This window comes from Hylaeus anthracinus, unplaced genomic scaffold (genome assembly GCF_026225885.1).
Source record: "Hylaeus anthracinus isolate JK02 unplaced genomic scaffold, UHH_iyHylAnth1.0_haploid 12001, whole genome shotgun sequence".
Taxonomy (NCBI): domain Eukaryota; kingdom Metazoa; phylum Arthropoda; class Insecta; order Hymenoptera; family Colletidae; genus Hylaeus; species Hylaeus anthracinus.
In genome coordinates this window covers 8,022,610-8,046,244 of record NW_026534348.1, presented here as the reverse complement: position 1 = coordinate 8,046,244, position 23,635 = coordinate 8,022,610, and the positions used below count along the sequence as shown (strand labels likewise).

Here is a 23,635-nt window from a genome sequence, read left to right as displayed (position 1 = left end):
ACGTGATCACTGTTTCTAATGAGTTCTAGATACCACGTGCGGCCGAAGAAATACCATATAAACAAAATTTTTATTTTGCACACAATTTCGTCGCACTTGATACGTGTATGTAAGATTGAAATTAACGTTGGTGGACTTAATTTTAACAATAAGCCAAATATCAATATTAGGTGTAGAAGTCAATTTTGTATCTTTGCATTCAATAATTTATAATTCTATTTATATATATATTCTATATAAATATAAATATATATATAATCAAATAATATCTTCAATATTAATTATTAAAACATATTAATTAATAGAAACAAAATATTTAAAAAAAAGTGAAGGAAACGAAAATGTAACATAACCAAACATTTGTTGCGCCCGAGTTACTACTCGAGTTGTCGCGTAAAACTCAAAATGCGACTAACAAGGAATGTTTTAAATTGTATCACATTGCATCCAATGCAAATGATTTCATGTATAAGTAATTTGTAGTTCACTGAAATATTCGATATATTTTTATTTTTTCAGTTGCACCGACTTTGTTCAATTTCTAATCGAAATTAATTAATCCCGCGATTCAATTAATATAAAATTCTATCACATTGCTGTAATACACAGCACAAGACAACCTTTTCGGAGCACTTGCGGACATTCAACGAGTAACAAATAAAATCAATCAAAACCGATAGAATCAACCTGCTGTGAAATTATTTGAAATGTTAATTCTACGAACGTTTTACGCGTCGGCAGTTTTCTCTCCGTCCGATATTTATTTTGCTGCGTTGCAGATAAAGGATAGAATAGTAAACAAATCTAGGAAGTATCACGAGGGTAACGTGTAATCCTCGATAAAGCGGTTTACAAAGAGAAAGGTCGCTGAACGACGATAAGTTATCGACGGAAAGCGATCGAGTCACCCGCTCGTATCCGTAAAAATCAAACCAGACAAACGACTCCATTTCAATTACTTTTCTGTCAGCCAGTCCGCCGCATCGGAAGATCACGTTTCGGGCTCATCGATCGAGCCATCGATTCCGTCCTATGATCACTGACCCCGTAGACGTCGACGAGTCACGAATCGATTTCTTCGTGGTAAAACAATCTTCTTCGCACTTTATCACACGGAATCGTGTCGTCCCGTCAAATCTCCGATTGATGAACACACTGAACCGTTTGTTTTGCATTCGCGACCAGGTAGAATACAACGCACGACACTCGAAGCAGCGCGTCTCGGCACAAACTGAACGTAAACCGACTACACCGATGCACGCCACGGCGATCCAAGATGCCAGTGTGGCCGCGTCGCGTCTGATTGGCTCCGGCCCCTGATCTTCCTTGTTAAACAACCTATCAGCTGCACGGACGCTTCCGCTGTCGTTGGGGCGACCGCGGGTCTTTCGAAATTACTTTAAAAATCTTCCTTCTTGACACGTACTTGTACGTGTACTTACAGTGGGCGTAGAATGTATTCGTACACCGATCAATTTCCTAACAAACTTTTGTGTGAAATCGTAGTTTCTTAATTTCTTTTTTTATAATCAATGATATTTTACATGTTCTCGGAAGTCTCTAAGATAGACATGGTCCAAACAACATTTACTAGTTGACATAATATGGGAAATTAATAAAAAAAATGGGAAAAGTGGGTAAAAGTATAGAAGCAATAAGTATTTGTACGATTCTTATGACTAGACTGCGGATCTTTATGTAAAATAAAATCTTTGTAAACGTACCTATAAAAATTGAACCTAAATAGGAATTTATTTTATCCTCCAAATGTTATAACATGAACTTTACTTTCAATCTTTTTTACATTCTTGCATGTTATTTGCATTTTGTAAGTTCTTGCACATTCAAAGTTCCTATAAATGCATAAAGATCCGCGGTCTACTTATTGCTCCGTACGAATTAGAAAACATCAAATTTCCAGTAAAGTACTTTTAAAAATGGCTCCAATAGAGGAATTGAAGGTGATTCCACTTCGAATAACTAATAATTTAAAAGGAAAAATATTGATGAAATCAAAAGGAAATCCCACGAAGGTAAGTTTTAATTGATGTTCTTTTTCACTGTTTTTGCGAATCATTATTTTCCATTACAACAAATTCATTTTTAACTATTTTTTTTTTTTTGTGTTTTCTGTTACAAATAATTAATTATTCTTACGATCACACAAATACTTTGTGCTCGGACGAAACCTACTAATCTACTATTTTTCAGTTACTATTAGGTTGTCCCAAAAGTTTCTTTCGCTTTATTAATAAGTAATACGTGCACAATATTTCATGTTTTATGTTACGTTACTGAATTGTGCACGATTCATTTTGCTCCATTACTGTTACAACATGAATATCTATGTAATTAGACTGTCTATTTATATAAACACGACCACATAAAATAATTGAATGCAACTCACGAAAAAAAAACCTTTCGGGACAACCTAATACCTCCAAATAATTATATTCTGTTTTATATATTTTAATCTTGTATATCCTGAACACGACTTAAATTTAAACAGTTAAAAAATAAATGCAGATTAACTTGTGCGAAACTGCGGTTTTCCTCTGTATGTTAAAACGAGAACGATTATTTTTCGATATGAATGATTATTTTATATAGCGTGGTTCGCTCTACATATAAAGAGGAACTACAGAATCATAAGTCAATTCCATAATTAAGCAAGAGATCATAATGGGAATTACGAACGTAAATTAGCAGTATATAAAGGATGACACGTTAACGTTCCATAGAATATTGTTGCAACAGGTTTGGCCAGATCAAGCTCGTTAAAGGACACTGTAACGAGCAGCTCGTAACTTCACTAATTGTCATTCCGTTCGATTAATTATGATTAATCATTTGCACCAATTCGCTTCGTGCAACACGGGCATGTACTCGAGCTATCTCACTTGAGAACGGATAGATCCGCTTCGAGCAATTGTGTACGACCAATGACGTCATTTTAATGCACTGATATATATATATAAATTACGAAATAGGTAATATTTGCACCGTAGAAACGGTAGCAAGTTTCTAATGTACGTCAGACAGGCCTTATCGCTACTATAATCGACATAACATGTACTCACGTTTGTCGATAGCTGGCTAGTCAGCGAATGGACTTTTTCTTGAGCGTCTAGGAGCTCCCGTCGCAATTTCCTCAGTTCGTGCGCCTGCTTCTCTTCTGCTGAACTATACAGACTGCTCGCTGTCGATACCAAGGATACCGAGGAACCGTGAACTGGGGACAATAAAAGAGGAAATTCTTCTCTTTTTACGTTTATTTTCAAGAAAAAGTAGAAAATGTAAAGCAAGTTACGGCAACATTTGTATATCCTTGACTGCTGACTTCGAACTTCGATATTTTTCAATAATATGGTAGAAATTTCTACGAATGATCTTTGACGTTGTACTTTTATGTAGTTTTTGACGCTGAATTCAATGGTGTAAGCAAACAAATTTTGAACCATTTCTTTTTGCATTTTTGAAAAAATAGTCGGATCGTAAAATCGATATGCATGTTGGTTCGTTAGTTTTTAAAGAGTTTCTAAACAAAAATTCATCCCGATAGCTACAATTTAGAAAAATTTGTGCTCATGTGTAGCTAAAGGTTCAAGCAATTTGTAAGGAGGCACAAAAACTAGTTATCAGTAGTTACGAAAGTTTGTACTTTTATGTCTGTATGAATTAAGTTTCTTTTTAAACACATATGCTTATCTCCTTAACTATTGCACTCTTTCGTATGGAAAGAACATTACTACTATGACACAACATAATGATATATCTTAACTATTCCGTAAAAAAACACGACGAGATTACAAACTGCTCGTTCTTCGAAACGACACGAAGTACTGAGTTTGATAGTTTTTCTGAGCACGTCTCTGCTAGTAATCAATAATGTAGTTGATTTTAATTCAACATTGTTTTGTAGGTAAGTCACAGCAATCCTTCATCAGCAAGCACCAGTTTACATCGATACGCCTGCTAAATGTTTCAAGATTCAAACGCAATTACAATTTTCATCTCAATTCAGTTGTTTGTATATTGTTCGTTCTCTTCTTGTGATCATTTGATTTTACAGAAAAAAAATGCGAAATCTCTGACGTTCCTTCATTTACAAGAACAAAAATTAATTTAATTTATTTATTTGGGTCTGAACCATTTTCCAAACTCATTTCCATATGTTTACGTATACCATAAAATTGTTCATCTATCTGAATCGATTGAAAATTTATTGTATATTAGAAAACTATCTTTCTATTTGAAACAATTAGAATTGCGTTGTTTGTATCCAACGATGAATTGTCCATCCCTTTGATTTCAGTTGAATTTGCAGAAATGAAAGAAAAAAGTGAACAAGAATATAGCGTCTTTTCATTTAAAATAAGAATTAATTTAATTTATTTATTCAGCACAGTGACTAATCCATTTCCCAACTCTATTTCAGTTGTTTGTATGCGCCATAGATAGAGCAAAGAGCTCTTCGAGCTGTTCATCTATTTGAAACATTCGGAATTGAATTGTTTGTATCTAAGCAAAGAGCTGTCCATCCCTTTGACTACGTTTGTTAGTAAAACACCAGAATGTGCACTTACTGTCGTCATCCTTGTGCACGTGTTGGTAAAGATTGGGTGGTTGTCGTGAGGTGTGCGTAGGTGTTGGAGACGTTGGTTGAGACCAATGCTGTCCCGCGCATCCGGTGGATCCTACAGGAACACTGTAATAAGGTTCAACCCCAACACCCATTCCTATTCCGACTTCCTCGCCAACAGAGGACGAAGCTCCACTTCCTCTGGCCAACATCGACGGGTACATTTTTTCGCTTTTCGTGGACCTGGGAAAACAAAGATACAACCATCTAAATCACGGGTAGAGAATATTGAGATACTTTATCGTAAACACCTTCGAAGATCAACAAAGAGTTCCCCGACTGAATCTCAAGTTCCCGTGCATATTCATTGTTATGGTCAGTTCATATTCTACGCATTAGAATGATCGTTGACGGAACTGTTTGTATCTTCGAAGAATAAGAAGCGCGGAACGTGCATCAATAGAAGATGACTAACGTCGAACGTTCAAGAACGGAGGAGGCGTCCAATAATTCACAAAACATTGTCGAAATTTCAAGAAAGTTTTCTGTACGCAAATTATCCAAGTACTTGGCTCCGAAACGATAGAAAGCACAGTAATCGTACATTTGTTGTAGCTTGCCGCGCTTGACTGCATTCAGGAAAACAAGAATCGATCAGATAATTCAAATCATCGAAAGTGCTATGCTTAGTTAAATTTGCATTGAATTATTAAATAGGAGTAATTATTAATCTGTAATTAAAACTTACAATTGTAACTTGCAATCAAATATTTGTGGTAGTATCTGTTTTTACAACGTCATAAAACTTTACAAATCTTACCCAAATTTATTTTCATTATTATCTTCAGAATTAATTTATATTGTTTCTTATTGAAAAGTCTTCTTACTCATATATGGCAATCGACATATTAAGTTCTTCATGTTACAGCTTTAATTTCAACAAAATTTTAATAGCTACACTATTTTTAAAAATTTCAATACAATCTTCTAAGAGCATATTCCTCAAACCTTACACTACGAGAGACAACGCGAGAAATCAACTTGTCCATAATGCTAGACCAGAGTACCCTCTCAAGAGATATTCCTGAATAAAATCATGCGAGTGTACGTCTCCTCGAAACAGAAGTCTTCAGATGCGAAGAAATTGGCGTGATTTTCGTATCGCGAGGTTCGTTAGATTCAGTTCATGGAGAAATTCTAGACGAATGACTCGGACAAGTGTTGCTTCGCATCCTAGCGTTCAGTTTGTTTAGGACAACGACGAGAACACGTCTATCTACTTGGCGAGTGTATTAGTAATTAGTCGATCTGGAAGAGGCTCCTAATTAAAAGATAAATTCCTTTCCGTCTGAAAGTCGAGTACCACTTCACGATCGTGTATACACTCGTACAGCTCTACAAGATGTCTCGCATAAAGTGTTACAAGCTGTTTCTTCAGAAACTAATGAAGATCTCGACTTCATTTTTACAGACGAATGGCACAGGAATGCTTTATCTATTAGTGCAGTAAATCCTTTTGGAGTAACTGTAGAGAAAATAGCGAAGCTCCATAAATTTGTATAAATGAAAGGTGACTTTTTATCATTACGCATACTTATTTTCATTATGCTAGACTGCACATGCTTATGCATTTATGGCAAGTCGAAATATGGGGAAATGTACGAGAATGTGAATAGTTTTCGTTTTCTCCACATCTCTTTTGCTTCTTTGAATTTTCCCCTCACCACACATTTATCGCCATAACTATGTAACTACGCATACTTTTAATCCATTAATTGATACTATCTTCTATTTAAAAAAAACTTTAACGACCCCTCCTTTTCTTTTGAATAGTCACCCCTTAATAATTCCAATTATAGATCACTTCCAAAAGTAATAATAAGAACCATTACTAAAACGTAATAAGCATAGTGTGATTCGCCACGTAAGATTTAACGACAGTGAATAGGCAAGAAGCAAACATAACTATACGTTTTAAAAAATGGACAGTAAAAATGAACTCGATATTTTTGTTAATTTCTAAGAAAACAGCTTGCAACACTTTATACGGAACACCTTGTATAATAAGACAGCGAAGGGGAAAAAAGTCGAATGAACGATTCGCAAGTGTACTTCCATGAAGAGAAAAAAAAAATATAAGCTATAAACGACTATGTCAAAAGCGATATTACATAATTCTGATTTTATTTAAAAAATGGAACTCAAGGATTGCATCAACGATGAAACATACTGCAGTCTTCACGAGCTTGATAAATTATACATAAAATAGCTACTCTATGTGGAGAATTACTTAATGATAAAAAAAAAGATGCAAGAAAACTTATATAAGACATCAAATATACTTATATATAAATCACTGAATATAAAATTTTACAAATTAGTTGTATTACTATTAAGAAATTCATAATATGTAAAGTTAAAGTTGTATATAATAAGTGTTGGTAATAGTTGTATGTAACTTAATTACATATAAATTTGTATTCAAGTTGAAGAAATTGTTTACAAACTGTCTCCTGTTTGAAGCTTAAACCCAAGCAATTGTTCAGAAAATGAGACAAAGTAGTGACATTTAAAATATATTTTGTTAAGCTCGCATAGACGTATGTATGTCTCATCCTCCAGGTAACTTTTCTAAGGCGAGCAAGATGCACAATGAATTATTGAAAGATTACGTATGACCGATACATCTCCATTCGTTGCGTAACGTTTGGTAAAGAAGCATTAACATGCGTTTGCACAAAAAGCATAGAATAATGAGAAATACAAATTGCTAAGGAATATCGAAGTAATTTCAATTACTGAGAGCTAAATTGCTATTTAGTCAACAGATAGAATTCGAGAGATATAGATACACAGGGATATTTGTGTTTCAAGTGCGTGTAACGGCCACTCGTGTGTACAGGGTAGGGTGTATACCACCCTAGATGGTATTGTTCGTTTAATACTTATGCATTGAAAACAGGCTCGACGAATGTGTATTCTAGACTTTCTCACTACCTTGGGAATGTCCTGTCCCGCAGATGGCTAAAACGGTATCAAATGATCTGCGTTATTTCACAGTAAACGAGCAATCGCTGGCATTGAGTGGTTAATTATAAAGAATCAGAAAAAAGCTGGAACTGATCGATTGAAAAAATATGATGAGACATTTGCATCCTCTAGTCATGCATCTATACATATAGACGTATGCAAATGACTTCTAAGGATCTCGTATGAGGTTGTGAAAACTAGTGCAAGAAACGAATTTGTGTAACGGGCTTACCTAATGGAGTTGCTTCTGTTGAGTCGTGGAGGTGCTGGTGATCCCGTGGAATCCCTCTGATGCATCAACAAACGTGCGTGAGTTAAGCTTGCTCGATGCGAACCAAGCGACTCTACACTGTCAGCTTCGCATAAACCCATTCCTGGAATTACAAGAATTTAATAAACATTTCATTGAATAAATAGAAGAGACGGTTTATAAGATCAACACGATAAACACTACGCTCATCCCTACGGAGGAAGGTTTAATTTTTTGTTTAACCCTTTCGCTACTATCGCCGGATATATCAGGCATCCCCGAGACGACCTGTGTGTATGATCACCGGAGATATCCGACACCGATATAACTGTACAAGTGATACATATAATTATTACAGTTTTGAATAAATTTCAGGTTCGCTGTTATTTTGCGAGTACCAGACTTATGCTATTTTCCGGATTATTTAATTAAGTATAATTTGATATCCTTTGAAGAATATCAGGAACAACTTGCTTAAACTTAAAAAGATTTAAAAAGCCTATTCTCTAATCCTGTTCTTATATTAAACATATTAATATACAGATGTGACAGAGTAAGATACAGATACGTAGATATAAAGCAACCATTCTATAGAATTTTAATTTGTATTTACATTCATAACTTTGTTGAGATGAAAATGGTTATTTACCTATGTTTTACTATCCCTTTTATTATGGAATAGTTTAACATATGTTAAACAGTAAGTTGCAGACCCTACAATTTTCTTCTAACCCACGCGTAATTTGGTGACAAAATCTTACTTGTACCAATAGATTTCTTCATCACTCTATACTTCTGTTTCTTCGTCATCATTACTGCGGTGAATATGTTTCCCTAACATCAATTCGAAACGAATTTGAAGTGCCAAGAAGTGTACCTTGAGAACGTCCACTGGGTGTATAGGTATTGCTGTGTCTCATCCAGGATGTAGTGTAGGGGCTGTTGGGAGTGTAATATCCTTGAAGATCAGGCGCTGCATAGTTGCTGCACGTGTCACTGAGACTTCCATCAGATGGTTTGAGTACTCGCGGGGAGAAGGAGTTGCTGGTTGGTCCAGCGCCTGGTCCTCTGTCTCGATGATGAGCAGATGCAAATAGTGCTGTGAATTCTGGGCTACCAGGCTTTGGGAGGCTCTGGGATCCCAACATTAGCCGGTCTCGTACCGATTGCGAAAGTTGACTGGCACTCGGACCCGTGAGGCTGTAACTCTTGTAATGATGTCCTTGACTCGAATTGGCAGAATTGGCCTGGAGTTCCGTGGTGCATGTTTGCGTACCACCGGACACTTTAACCTGGAACAACAAATTGAAGAAAACAAAAATTTTTTTCTTTAGCTTGGTATTACGGTTTTGTCTAATTATCAACCACAGTGTAGAAGAAATGAATAATTGTGCCTTTTTAAAGAGTATCTTTCATATTATGTCAAAAGGCTAAATAGTAACAAATTATACTCGTTGCAAGGAATGGCAATTATTCCGATACGATTTATTGTAGAGAAATTTTGTGTATTGTTGGACAAGGTCCTATAACTCATTAAGTAACCCTGAAGAGGGCTTAAAACGTATGGGATGAAACCTCGAGGTTTTTTACTGTTTAGTTCACAGCTTATATTTTTTTTTAAACATGAGAACCTTTGAGAAAGTATATACTAACTATCTCCAAAACATCAAAGTCACGGTTAATCAAGCATGAGGATCTTTAATATTACCAAAGATAAACTAACATTTTTTGGAAATATTTTTGTCATTATTCATTTTCGAAAGAAAAACATGACGTTTCAAATTTTCACTCAACTACATAATAAATTTGAAACTGATTATTTTGATTAAATAATGTAGAAAGAAAAGGATTATTTATACAATGAAATTGAGTTGAGGGTCTGCGTACTTTTGTTCTTGGAACTGCGCTAACTTGAGCTGTTCTCGTAGCATCTTTGCCACCATTTTGGACTCCGTTAGGGCTAGGACTGGTACCAGCGCTGTGTCTCTTCACGTATCCAAAACTCTGCGGGACTCCCCTTACTTTGCTGCTACCACTGGTCGACGTGCCTGATGAAACTTTCTGAGGTTTTTCACCGTTCGCATATTCGGCCATGGCCTGCTTCCGATGTTTATCCTGAACAAAATCCAAAGATACACGTTTTAAAACTATGATCGCTTGTTTTCACCTATATCTAAAAATTGCACAAACGAAGGAAATGACACTGCAATAGTTGAATACATGAATAAAGAAATAAATATGAATCCAATGGAGCAAGATAATTATTACACGATGTTCTTCCAAGCATTTATTTAAACATGTTTCTAATTACTATATAATCCTTGCGGTCCTAGTCGTATTAAGAAATTGCTCAACTATAATACAATACAGGGATAAGACAAATTCATGGTTTGTAAATGGGCATATAACTTTCATTATTGTAGCATGTATAATTTTCACAAATTTGTTCAAGAGAATCAGATGTTTTACTATCATAATTACAAAATAAAGAGTTTGTAACTATTTTCCTTACGGCAAACTTACTGACATACATATTTTTACTCAAATTGTACAACTTGTTTTCAAACTGTCTCCAATTTGAAGTTGAATAAACGTTGTCTTGTGCAAATTCTTATAAATAAATTATTACTAAAAAGATATTTCGTTTCGTTCACCAGTACATCAGAGAAACAGTAAAAGAAATCACAGATACTCTACTGTTTACTAAACAGTACACGAATGAAGGTTCATTTTCAAGCGAATTAGAATTGGTAATTCTAACTTTTGAATAATTTAAATACAGATAGAATACATAATATATATATAGGGTGGGCGCTTCTGCTAGTAACTATGTACAACACAACCCCTTGAGATAAAAATAAAATTCAAAGGCTACGTTAAACGAGCTAAATCGCCCATCAGGAAGATCAATATTGTCCGGCATAGCGACGACTCGAGAAGGGACGAAACTATATAAATGTTTACCTGGGATCGCCTGGAGGGACTAGGACTCGGGGGTGCACCATCCTTGTCTCTCTCCCGATCCCTCGCAGCTCCAGCCTCGATGTACTTTTTCCATTGCTGACTGTTTGAGCTGGTGTTAGTGGAACTGTTCGAGCCCTGCTGCTGCTGTTGCTGTTGCTGTTGCTGTTGTTGCTGGTGCTGCTGGTGCTTGAACGCCGAGTTATCCGTCTGTTGGGAGCTGTCCGACTTCTTCACATGAGGATGATGGCCGCCACCAGGATGTCTCGAGCTCACGACGCGGTACACCAGGTTGCTGGCTTGTTGTGCACCTTGGGGGGTGGCCGAACTACTGCCACCCCCCACAATCACGCCGCCACCACCCGGCACCCTCTGTCCATGAGAAAAAGCATATTTTAATTCGTTAGAAAAATATTCTATACTGCATTTGAATAACGTGATAGCTACTATGTATGTAGAAATGAGAAGTTGGCTAGCTGGGTCGGTTTGATAAGAATGAAATTGAAAGGACACGACATCACGGTGGACCGGATGGCAAAAAATGCGACCAAAATTACAGAGTCTTCGGATTTTCACGAAACTTAGTGTTTTTGAGTTATTTGGGTCGCAAGTTATAAAATTCAAAATGGCGGATTCAATATGGCATGTATATTAAAAATATTAAATTCTTGTGAATTTTGTATGAAGAAATATATATATATATATTCATGTCGAATTGAGTAAACTCCTCTTTTTCGAAGTTGATTGAAAAGGATTTCTAGGTATCTAGAGCAACACATGTAGTTGGTATACATCAACACAATAATATAAATGAAAGTTAGATTTCTGAGAAAACTATGCGTCTGATCGATACGATCTGTAATCACATTTTCTTAATAGAAAAAAAAAATTAGTCTCTATGGCTTATAGTCGTTTCTTTTTAGATTGATTTTTATCTGTTTTTTTTTTTCAATAAATAAATAACACTTTTTCGTAAAGTTCAGAAGTTCAGAATATAGCCATAGAATTTTTATTTAAAAAGGAAAGATTTTTAATTTCAAATATACCGTCTAAAAAATTGTTTAAAACAAAAATGATTTCAAATGAAACCTGTTTAAATGTTTAGTAAAAGATAATAACAGTTTAAGAGCAATTTTTAAAAATACCTCTCTTTTTGGATCATTGACAGTGTTGTGTCCCTTTAAGGGGATTAATAGTCAGACTTATTGTCTCATTTTTCCATTGTGCATGCAATGTTTAATATTAAAAGCAGTACAATTGTAGGGAAAGTTTGTCTAAATTGGACCACTCATGATATACCAGGTTAATTTACGTTTAGATGAACTTTCACCCAAAAATAATTCAATAAATATTGTTGAGTTTTAGCATAACGTGGTAACGGAATTTTAATAAATAACAATTAACTTTATAATAGAAATGTGTACAATAGAAATGTAATTAAATGTAGCTTCATTGGATACTGCTAATAATACTATAATTATTAAAATTCACATCGTAAATATTGCAAAAAACAGTTCTGTTGTCCAAATGAAGTTCCATTCCGAATGAGTTAAAGAGTCTAGTAAATTGGGAACAAAGAATGTCAAACATACATAGGTTCGATCGGAAAAGTCCTGTTCGAAACTGCTCTCTAGCGACTCGTTCCTTCCAATTATTTTAAACGACGTGACAAATCGATAGAATAAAAACTGCTTGGTTTTCTCTTGGTCTCTTACTCAATTTCTCCAATCCCTCCCCCTATTCACCACATGGAATTACCACGTACGAAGTGACTCATGGGGGTAGAAACGCTCTTTCAGGTTTTTACTGTCTAGGTCGTAAACGAACGGCGAAAAGGCCACATTCCGGACAAAAGATCTCCGTGGATTAAGCACGACTTTTTCTTTGGCTGCTAAAGCCGCGTTCACACCGATCAAAATGGGTCGAAGATAAACAGGGCTGTGATATGGCAAGAATCGTGAAAGAACAAGCGCTAGATGAACAAAAATTACATCGAATAGAATTAAGTTAAGTGAACAGAAAATAAGTTGTTATAAACAGACGCCGTTAAGAGCAATAAAAATTCGAACAACTATAGTAGTTTCCAACTATAGACATCTATAGACTTCCTCAGGCTTAAAGTACAGAAATATCTATCACATGGATATGCATACTTTTCTATTTTATCGTTTCCAAATGTTACACGTTTGTATTCTAATTTTATTATGTTTACATTTCAGCAATGATTTAGAGAGAATAAAATAGGTTAAATGTGTATACAGTATTGTCTCGAAATAAGCAACCCGCCGGTCCCGACCGAGTTGCTTATTTCGAGGCAATACTGTACATATTCAAGGAAGACGATGATTGCTCAACTCGTTGATAATCACTTTCTTTTAATTACTTTGACTGCTTTCCACTCAAACAGGAATCGAAAATTTGTTCAAGTTGAATTAATAGCTCAACAGTTTTGCAGAAATCAAATCAACGTTATAGTTCTTGCGTCTATTCAAGAAACCACAAAAGACTCACTAAAAGAATTATACAGGGTGTCCCAAAAGTCGGGGAGGAGCCGGAAATGGGGGGTAGCTGAGACGATTCTGAACAACAATTTCCTTTGCAAAAATGTCGGACGGGGCTTCGTTGAGGAGATATTAACGGAAAACACTGACCAATCAGAGCGCGCGGATACCGATGGAGCGGCCGCGACAGCGATGGCTACGCGCTAGGTAGCCGCTCTCGTACGCGAAAAGTGACTCGACGTGCATAGAAGGATATTGACGCGGCCGCTCAGCGCGTAGCCTTCGCTACCGCGGCCGCTCCAACGGTCTACGCGCGCTCTGATTGGTCGGGGTTTTCGCTTAATATCTCCTTAACGAAGCCCCATCCGACATTTTTGCAAAGGAAATTGTTGTTCGGAATCGTCTCAGCTACCCCCAATTTCCGGCTCCTCCCCGACTTTTCGGACACCCTGTAGAATGTCTTGCGTACTTCAGTTAATATAATCTACTTTATCAATTTATTACAAGGATCAAAGCAATTCAATCTAGTTTATATTTGGATGAACTTTTGCTTAAAACGAGTCAATAAATATTTTGCGCTTCGCTGATAAGTTCACACGTTCCTTATGGGGAATTCCTATTCTTTTCTGGGGGTGCAGAAACGTTTAGACACGTCGGTGATCTCCGAGGTGCGTCAACAGAAGAGAAACGATCGAGGAACAATAAACACACGACTTCTTTGCTTTGAACGACACTACTACCGCGAAAATTTAAATAAACGGGGCCCTCTTTCCGAGTACGGAACACAGCTTCGCTCGTACCTTTTATTCTTTCTGTTCCTCCTAGTTTATTATCCGAAATACTGGCCTGGAAACGACCCTTTTTTTAACGGAATAAATATTATCTTTGAGATCGAGGCTGGGGTGTGGCTGGAAAAATGTTCCAGCTACACGGAAACGAGATGTTAATCCTTAGCAGACTAGAGAAATTGTACAGGATTTGCACATAATGTTTTCATACGGTAATATTTAATAGTTCTATAAATTCATCGTTTAACTATCACATTGGCGTATGAATTGCTGTATGAATATATAAATAACTAACAAGTGATTTCTTTGTTGGTGGGTAAAATAAAATTCATCCACCAGATGGTTGAAGTATTTGAGATGCAATGTGCAAAGTGTAACATTTAAAGGAATTTGAAACCAACTTTATAGAATTTCTGCATAGTGCTCTCATATAGGAATATTTAATAAATATGTTGATACAACCATTTATAGTACAATTCTGCTAATGATTCCTATATGGATATATAAATAACTAAGAAACAATATTTTTTAAAGACTAAAATGAAATTCAAGAACCAGATGATTGAAATGCATGGAATGTAATGTGCAAAGTGTAGCACACCACAATTCGAAGGCTTGCAATATTATGTAGCTGTATGGACACAGTCATTTGTCGTTTAACTCTGACGTTAATTGCTTTATGAATATGTAAATAACTATGGAATAATCTCCGTTTTGAAAGGTAAACAAAAAATTAATGCATCCGAAGGTTGAAACGGTGTTTCGGTTGAATACGGTATTTTTCATAAAAGGAAGAACTTATATTACACGGAATAATTAAGAAACAGAAGCGTTAATCGATTATTCGCTAATGAACGAAGTTTCAAGTACATTGATACGATATTAAACTCGATAAATTATGAAAATTAACATTTGAAGTTGAAACAAAACCATGTAACATCGAGTAGAGAAACCCTGGAACTTTTAACCCTTTTGTGACCTGAAATTCTTTTAATATAGCAGTTCAAGGACCTTTGCGATACATATTCTGAACATTCAAAGGAATGTTCTGAAAATTCAAAATCCTTTAACTACCAAAAATTGTTTTTTAATACGACCGACTACCAACTCAAGACACTCGTGATATAGTTTCTGAATATTAAAATCCTTTCTTCCATAAAAATAATTTTTATAATTCTATTTATTTACTTATTCCGTTCATTCTGTTTGTATTGCTACGAGTAAAGCTTGAACCGAGTTGTTGCGTTTATTATGGAAAGGATTAATACAAAGGAAAATGATTACATTGATCTTTGTTGAAAATTGGAGTTGAATTAGAAACTTTAATATTAATCACCGATGATATTAAAACTAACTCACCATTGTTTACGTTAATCCCTTGTACGTAGTATTCCGTATTTTCACTTTCAATGGAATAATTTCCACTTATTTAACGGAGACACAGACATTAAACAACCGTACACACATTTCGAAGGCAGGATATATTGTTTCCAGTTTATATTACGGCAACGATTATTGTCCCCTTTGTCGCGCGAAACTTGTTATCATGGTTCGTTTCGACGAAGCACAGACACTTACATCGACGCCAAGTTTAAATTCACCAGAATTATTATCGTTGATTACACTTCTTTTGTCTCACTACGTAATCCTTCGTAACCTCTTCTATTTTAACCCTGTCATCCTGATTGTTTAGTCAAAATAACCATTTCTTGTTTTAATTTTTTTAGTTTGATATAACTCTATTCCAAATATGTGTTAAATGTAGTTTTAAATATTCTACAAATAATATGTTTACAACACTGATTAATTACTCATACTGAGGTGAACAGATACAGAAGTTTGTGTTTATTAAAATTTAACCCTTTTGACTACATCGTATTGCAAATGAACAAAAAGAAGAGAAACGAAGAAAGAATATACAAAAATAGCGATGACATGAATTTGTTCAACTCTTTATTTATGATTAATTTAAATTATAGCCAATTACGATACGAAGAGTCTTCCACAAAGAACTTCAGAATTTTGATTGTTAATCAAACGCAAATGGTACGGAATATTTCCACCTTTTACACCGATTGTTACGTAATTATATGTCAAAGATTATGTCATTTCCATCACGACTATTCTGGCAGGCTTATTTTATTACCAAAAAGACTATCTTCTTAACCCTTTTAAACCTAAATGATTTTTTTTTTATTAGATTTTTTTTTTTTATATTTTTACTAATGCCATTTAACGCGTAGGGTTAACTTGGACTAAAATTAGTATGGAAAAATATTTTTTTAAATCCTAATAGTGTAGTTTTCGAGAAAAACTGGTCTTTCTTCATGTGCACGAATGAGGACATTCGCCCTAAACGATAGCGTCGGTAATTTTTTAATTTTGTGTCCTCAATTATGGACGCCAGGTATGAAAGGACTAAGGCTCCTATTAAAAAACCTTTTATTTGGTTAAATTTGGAGAAAGCGTTCAGCGAAGGGTCAACTTTTAGTTCAAACCCTATTGTTCGTGTTCATCGATGGTCTTGTTGTATAATTTTGTTTAGAAGTTTAATGTAATTTGGATTGCAAAAGGTTAAATTCGTAAAAATTTAATTGGCACGTGGAGTTGGCCCCAACAGTCCAGACTGCGAAAGTTTACTGGTACGCGTACACGTGTCTTCGAGTTCCGAGGGATCGATAACGGCGAAATACCTGTGTGAACATCGAATGCGTCATTGCACAGGATAATTAAGGGATAGCCCTCGAGCAGAACCGCCCCCGTTACCCTCCGTGTCTAGTGCAATTTAACTGGGGGTGTCTATTTGTTTCAGACACTCCTCATCCGACGATTCGAACGACTCTCCGTGTTCATTCGATCATTGTATTCGCTAGATCGCGGATGTTTGCGCGTTTATGATTAATCGAGGTACGATAAAATGCATAAGAATGCGCAGAAACGCAAAAATATATAAAATATTAGGAATAATATACATATCATACTTACTACACAATGTAATTCCCGATAATTAATTAGAATTTATGACGACCTTTTTGAATCGTTTTGAATATATCTCGAGAAGTAATAATTTTTTTGCCATGGTACCCTAATCATTTTTTACGTAGAATGAACGGAAGAATCGATCTGTGTAAAAAAAAAAAGTATGCAGAATTAGATACATTAGAAAATAATACACGCTTTCGTTTGAACTTCAATTCTTTTTCTGTATTTGTGAAAATACGAATTTTTGCAAGTAAGCATTCGCAGATTAGTTATCGCTATCTTTAGTTTTCAACTTTCATACGTTTACAACAGAACCGGACGATTTGTATTGGTATCGTATATTGGAAAAGAAAATATTATACTCGTATATTAAGTTGCGCTGAAAACATACATTTACTTCATGCTAAATTTAATTCTGTGAAATATATCTCCATCAAAAGTAAGAGTATTACTAAAAATTCAGTGTAGAACAAAACAAAACGAGCTAATTACTTGTGGAGTAATGGTGCAATGAAATATTGTGCGACGATACATCAATCCATAGCCAAAACATTAAATGGTCACGCGTTGTCCTGATAAAACATCATACATTTTCGAACGTCATACATTTTCAAAAGTTTTACTTTACGGTTTGCATAACCAAGTTTCATGATATTGCGTTTCTATGAATATTTCCTTTATATCTATTTAATGTAATGTTCATGATGTTCATGATGTTGACAGCTTCAATTAAGTAAATTTGAATTTTGAACATATTATTTTTGCAAGCTTCATGTTTCTGTTAAATTTTTTTAATTATATTAAAGTCGCATGCTTCGCTGGGTTTTAGCGACCACATTTGTAGGTAATCACCGACCACGTTAAGTTTCCGAGTGTCCGCAAATTAGAGGGGATCGGAACAAAAGAACTAGAGGCCGCTCGCTCCAACCAATACGTAGTATTAAGAAGTCAAAAAATCACGAACATGGGAAACTTAAGTACTTGTCCGATCGCTGTAATATTTCACTGTTACTCCAATGCATTCCTTCTCATAATTCTCGCTCGTTCTCGTCACTCTTATGTTTCTCTTTGATTGTTTTTGTCGCGCGCTAGACTTTTAATGTGAGCCCAATAAAAAAAATAAATATACGTACATATGTATCTGGACTATTCGGCAGATCGCCGAATCTGATTCGACGGCAATTGCAATAACAATAAACCTACCGAAATTGCTTGTGTCCATTTCTACTGTGATCAATTGAATGACTAGTATTAAAGTTCCTTTTTCAGTTGTATCCAAAAATACTTCACGCGATACTAAATTCAATGATACATAAAACAATTGTATATAATTTTTATATCGTATATAAGAATTGTACAGACAAAAATTGGAACACAGTCATTTAATCTGTCGTGGTAGGTTTAGTGTTAACATGGTCGGTGTGTACATTTGGATTCATATGGGGATTAACATACAGGGTGGTCCACGCAATTGTTTCAAGTCGTAACTCCGTTATTATTGCATTTACGAAAAAATGCCAAAAGAGAAAGATAAATGGTTCGAAGAGCGCTACATCTGTAGGACTTCAAATTTTGTTCAGATGCAGCAATGTATATGCAATTAACAATTGCATCATTTCTTTAAATAGAGATGCATACTTTTTTTTACACGGATCGATTCTTCCGTTCATTCTACGTAAAAAATGATTAGGGTACCATGGCAAAAAAATTATTACTTCTCGAGATATATTCAAAACGGTTCAGAAAGGTCGTAATAAATTCTAATTAATTATCGGGAATTACATTGTGTCTGTGTACACTATTTGTTTTCGACCATTCCGATATATTCAGACTTGTTTCGATACTACCTGCCAAAAATCGTCACGAATTTTGTCGGACAACTCAATATTTCATACCTGCGCACGCTATAATTCCCTAAAATTCGCCGCGATGACAAAACAAATAGATCTCTAAACGAGTATTATCATTTAACCGTTAACGACACTTTCCCCGTTCTACACAGAAAAGATAACGAACGAAGCGCGTGGGCACGAGACACGAAAAATACTCGGTTTGCCAGAGCGCGATATCTACCCCAAGAAAGTATCACGGGGAATTGCTTCTGGTGGATTAGACGGTTCCCAGCAGGAGTTATTCGCGCGTCTGTTCTTCGCCACTTTTTCCAGAGGGATCGCGGTCAAGAAAAACGCGGCAGCCGCGGCGTGGAAACGCGGTTTTCTATCTCGAGAAAATTAAGGGAAGGCTTTCCATTAATGCCACTGTCAGTCCGCGCCACCTTCAACGAACTCTCGCGTTTTCACCGGGCGGACGAACGTTAACTGGCCGACTGGCGAGGGTCGACGATCCATTGCTCACCAGCCCTCCCCACTTTATGCGACGATACTGCTTACTAACGCTTGGTTACCGAATACTCCACTGCTCGTACAGCCAGTCACAAAAAATATCATCGACTAAACATTAAAGGGTTACCAATTGCGCGAATTTCCATGTACACTGCGGAGCAAAACGATCCCGTTGTCTATATCAGATCTGGGCAAGATTTTATTTGAAACGAAAATAGGAAATAACGATCTGAAATTATTTCGTTACCTTTTATTTCGGATATAGTGAAAGTAATCTTCAAAGTAATACGCGACAAAAATAATTTAAAGCGAAACGATCCCATTGTTTATATCAGACCTGGGCAAGATTTTATTTGAAACGAAAATAGAAAATAACGATCTGCAATTATTTCGTTACCTTTTATTTCGGATATAGTGAAAGTAATCTTCAAAGTAATACGCGACAAAAATAATTTAAAGCGAAACGATCCCATTGTTTATATCAGACCTGGGCAAATTTTATTTGAAACGAAAATAGGAAATAACGATCTGAAATTATTTCGTTACCTTTTATTTCGGATATAGTGAAAGTAATCTTCAAAGTAATACGCGACAAAAATAATTTAAAATAGAGCTTATTTACGTTCTGTTGAAATAAATATTTACAAATCAGCAAGACTGATTGCCATGGGAAAAAAGAAATTAATTAGCCTCTTTTCTAGATCACTTTCAGTCCATTTACACGAGTATATACAAGGAGAGAATGTACACTCTGTTTCTGTCAACGATAATTTATCATGCCTGACGGAATATCAAAATTGATAGTCTTTACGGAGCGTTGATTAATGCAGCTATTAGTGCGTTCAGATAATCAACTGGAAAGAGTAGTCGTAGTAATCAGTTGGCGTTTTAGATTGTAACATTTTCTCCGTTTCATTGAAAATTACTGCTCGTTAGCGACGATCAGAGTTCCGGTAATGAGCAAGAATTATTTGTTCGCTGTCTGATATTACTGTGGAAATATTTTCTTTTACACTTTCTTTTTATTTTCATTTGCTTTTCAATGATATTACATTTCGTTTCTGTGTTACAACTAAATTTCCTTAATTTTCATACTGTTCCTTCTGTACATTAAGATTGTTTGCCAAAAATTTCTCTCTTGCAAAAAAGAGGAAAGTACTATTTACTTACATGCATCAAACAGCTAATTATACTAACCTGAATATATCTTAAAATACCTTTAAATATATTATAAGTAATATATCTTTCAATATTTTGTATCACTGATTACTTTCTTTGAGAAGAATAATTTGTTACATTATCAACCTTTTATGTTCTTATTATTAGACTTATTGTCATTAACAGTTAATTATATGTACTACATAGTCATGGTCTTATTGCAATTTAAATTCATTTTGTGTTAATATTAAGTAATTATGTTTTACTAATTTCGTCTTTTTAATTTAAATGCATACCTAACGCTTCATAATCCTTTTAGATTGTTTATTATCTTGATTTTCTCTTATGTAAAATATTTCTTGCATCCATTCCAAAAGCCATTACTCTATATTCTCTACTAGCTTCCACTGTTATTCCTTACTCTACCTTTTCATCGATCGAAAAAAGGTGTTACTAATTTAACAGTGGTTTTGGGCATTTATAGAAACACCTCATGATTTCTAGCGTTTATCACGCAACGACCATTCGCGGCCGAAGGAAATGTAATAATAGTTTGCAACACGCATAGCACTTAAGGGGGAATTCTCGTTCGACGAATCATAAAAAGGCGATACATATCTGCAAATACTTATGCATTACAGCTACTGAAGATAATGTTTGTCAAAGGGTTAATTGACAAGCTACGTGTGTTCTAATTTTAGTATTCAACTTACGAACACCTACTGTAATTTGTTTATTTCTGTATCATCAAATTACATTCTTTGTGTATGATTCTGGTTAGAGTACTTGTATTGATCAGATATGAGAATTTTCACATGATGGAATAACAAGTAGTTGGCATTTTATTTGTCTTAACAATTAAAACAAAATAAAATGAAATGAATACAATTTAATTTTAATTAACAAAGTACAAAATAAGTTAATAAAAATACGTAAATACAAAATACAAAATTCAAATTAACAAGATAAAAAATAAGAAAGAAACAATATTGTTCGATCTTTCTACTTTTTAACAAAATTAAAGAATCGAATCCTATGGATATGAAACTTTTTGGCAGCTAAATCACATAATTTGTTCCATATAACTTTGTACAGTATCGAGTTCCTTTTAGCCTCCAAATCGTCTAAATCTTTTTTTAAACACAGTAAATGCTTCGAAGTGAGATATTCTTCGGTTATACTCTGAACAGTTTTTACTACCATATTTACGGTTTTTTTTCCATATTGGTGAATCATAGATATTACATCGTATTTATATACCATTCGTGTTTAATTAAAAACCAAAATTCTACAGATCCTTCTGGAAAACCTTTCAGTTAATAATTTTGCAATTGCATCAGATAAAACTCTACAAATCTAATTTACGTTTTCTAAATACGGTTCTATGTCCATAAATATGAAGAAATTTCTAATATCCGACTTTTCTACATTATTTGTTACATTAAATTTCAGAGTATTAATCAAAAAATGAAATGTCGAAACAGCGAGATTTTAAAGTTCCGTGAAATCTCTGTTGACTGTGGTCGGTGTACCGAGTGGAACTCTTCTAATTACGAGGACAGCGGTAGAAACAATGAGATCCAGGACACCCAACGTGGCTCATAATCAGCTAGCACAAGCGTGTTATCAATGGGAAGCAGAAGCAACGCGAAGGTACCTCGAAGCAAGAGGGTAATCCTCTTCGACGATGGCTACCAGACCTGGCCACTTTTCAAATATTATTTCAAACAGTACTTGACTATTCTATTTTCATTTCGTGGCTAATTAATTTTGTAAATGCAAAGTGGTACAATATTTTTTGCAATAACTTTGAAAATACAGTTTACAATTCTATTTATTCGTAATTACGAGTTTTCAATATCTATTAAGAGGTTAGTCGCAGCCAGGCAAACGAAAACGGAAACTTTCTTGTGTTTCTTGTAAGGTATTAAATAATACGTTTTAGTATTTTAATTCACCAAAAAATGTTGCATTTCATTGGTTTCATATTAGTAAATTTATCGCACGCTAAACAAACGTTGCAATAAACGAAACATGTGATAATCTGATAGGAGAATATTGGAATAACACGATAGTAATGTTTCCCAATTAAATTTATTTAACTCTTCCAGACCTAGTGTCAACAATTGAGGACACAAAATTTAAAATTTGTCCTTATTCGTGCGGACATTGACGAAAAACTAGTTTTCCTCAAAAACTACCCTATTAGGATTTCTTTTTACTTCTTCCATACTAATTTCAGTCCAAGTTAATCCTGAAAATTAAATGACATTAGTAGGAGAAAAAAACCAATTTAGGTCTAAAAGGGTTAAATACTATGTTTTAATAATAAAATAAACCTGCCAGAATGGTCGCGATGGAAATGACCCTAATCTTTAGTGGAAATGATTCCGTACCATTCGCGTTTGATTAACGATCAAAATTCTGAAGTTCTTTGTGGAAGACTCTCTATATCATAATTGGCTACAGTTAACATTAATCATAAATTCTTAACCCTGAAAATTGAATTACATTACTACGAAAAAAAAAAAAAAAAGATAAATCAGATCTGGAAGGGTTAAATTGGAATTAATTTTTTGTTGCAGCTCCTTGTGCCACCTTCGAGTATCGAAAAACTACAATTTTCACAAGTTTATCTCGACGTTTTGTTCTGTCCTCGTCGTGCATGAATTTCTTTGTTTTGTAGCTGAACTTATTTTCTGAAAATTCTTCTGAAGATCTGATGGTAACGGAGACGGGTCGAAGAGAGACGGTCGAAGGGCGCAAACGAGACGATAGAAAGAGAACGGTTATTATTTCACCCGGCAGATATCGATTCCATTCGACGACCTGCCGTGACCCGCCTGCATAACTCACGGCGACGCGTATACTAATCCTTCCTCTCTTTCTTCCCAATCCGTGCGTCCGTCTTCGTTCGCCCCCGACGATGCCGTCCAGGGACTCCTCGCGCGTCTCGTCGACGCGCCGTTTCCGTTCAGAAGCGTTGTTTACGTCCACCTGGAAAATTTGACAAATCCGCCGTCCCGGGAGATCGAACGAGA

The 23,635-nt window shown here is 35.2% G+C and overlaps 1 protein-coding gene across 1 annotated transcript in view; it reads right to left on the bottom strand.

Annotated features, from left to right (window-relative positions):
* Positions 1-23,635, bottom strand: part of LOC128890616 (protein sickie) — a 203,337-nt gene that overhangs the window by 57,052 nt on the left and 122,650 nt on the right. Inside the window, exons 9-15 of the mRNA XM_054149270.1 lie at positions 10,827-11,244; positions 9,750-9,977; positions 8,740-9,154; positions 7,845-7,986; positions 7,580-7,606; positions 4,587-4,825; positions 3,081-3,232 (exon numbers count right to left, since the gene is read on the bottom strand). Of these exons, the coding sequence (XP_054005245.1) occupies positions 3,081-3,232; positions 4,587-4,825; positions 7,580-7,606; positions 7,845-7,986; positions 8,740-9,154; positions 9,750-9,977; positions 10,827-11,244 (1,621 nt within the window). The remainder of the gene's footprint in view (positions 1-3,080; positions 3,233-4,586; positions 4,826-7,579; positions 7,607-7,844; positions 7,987-8,739; positions 9,155-9,749; positions 9,978-10,826; positions 11,245-23,635) is intronic.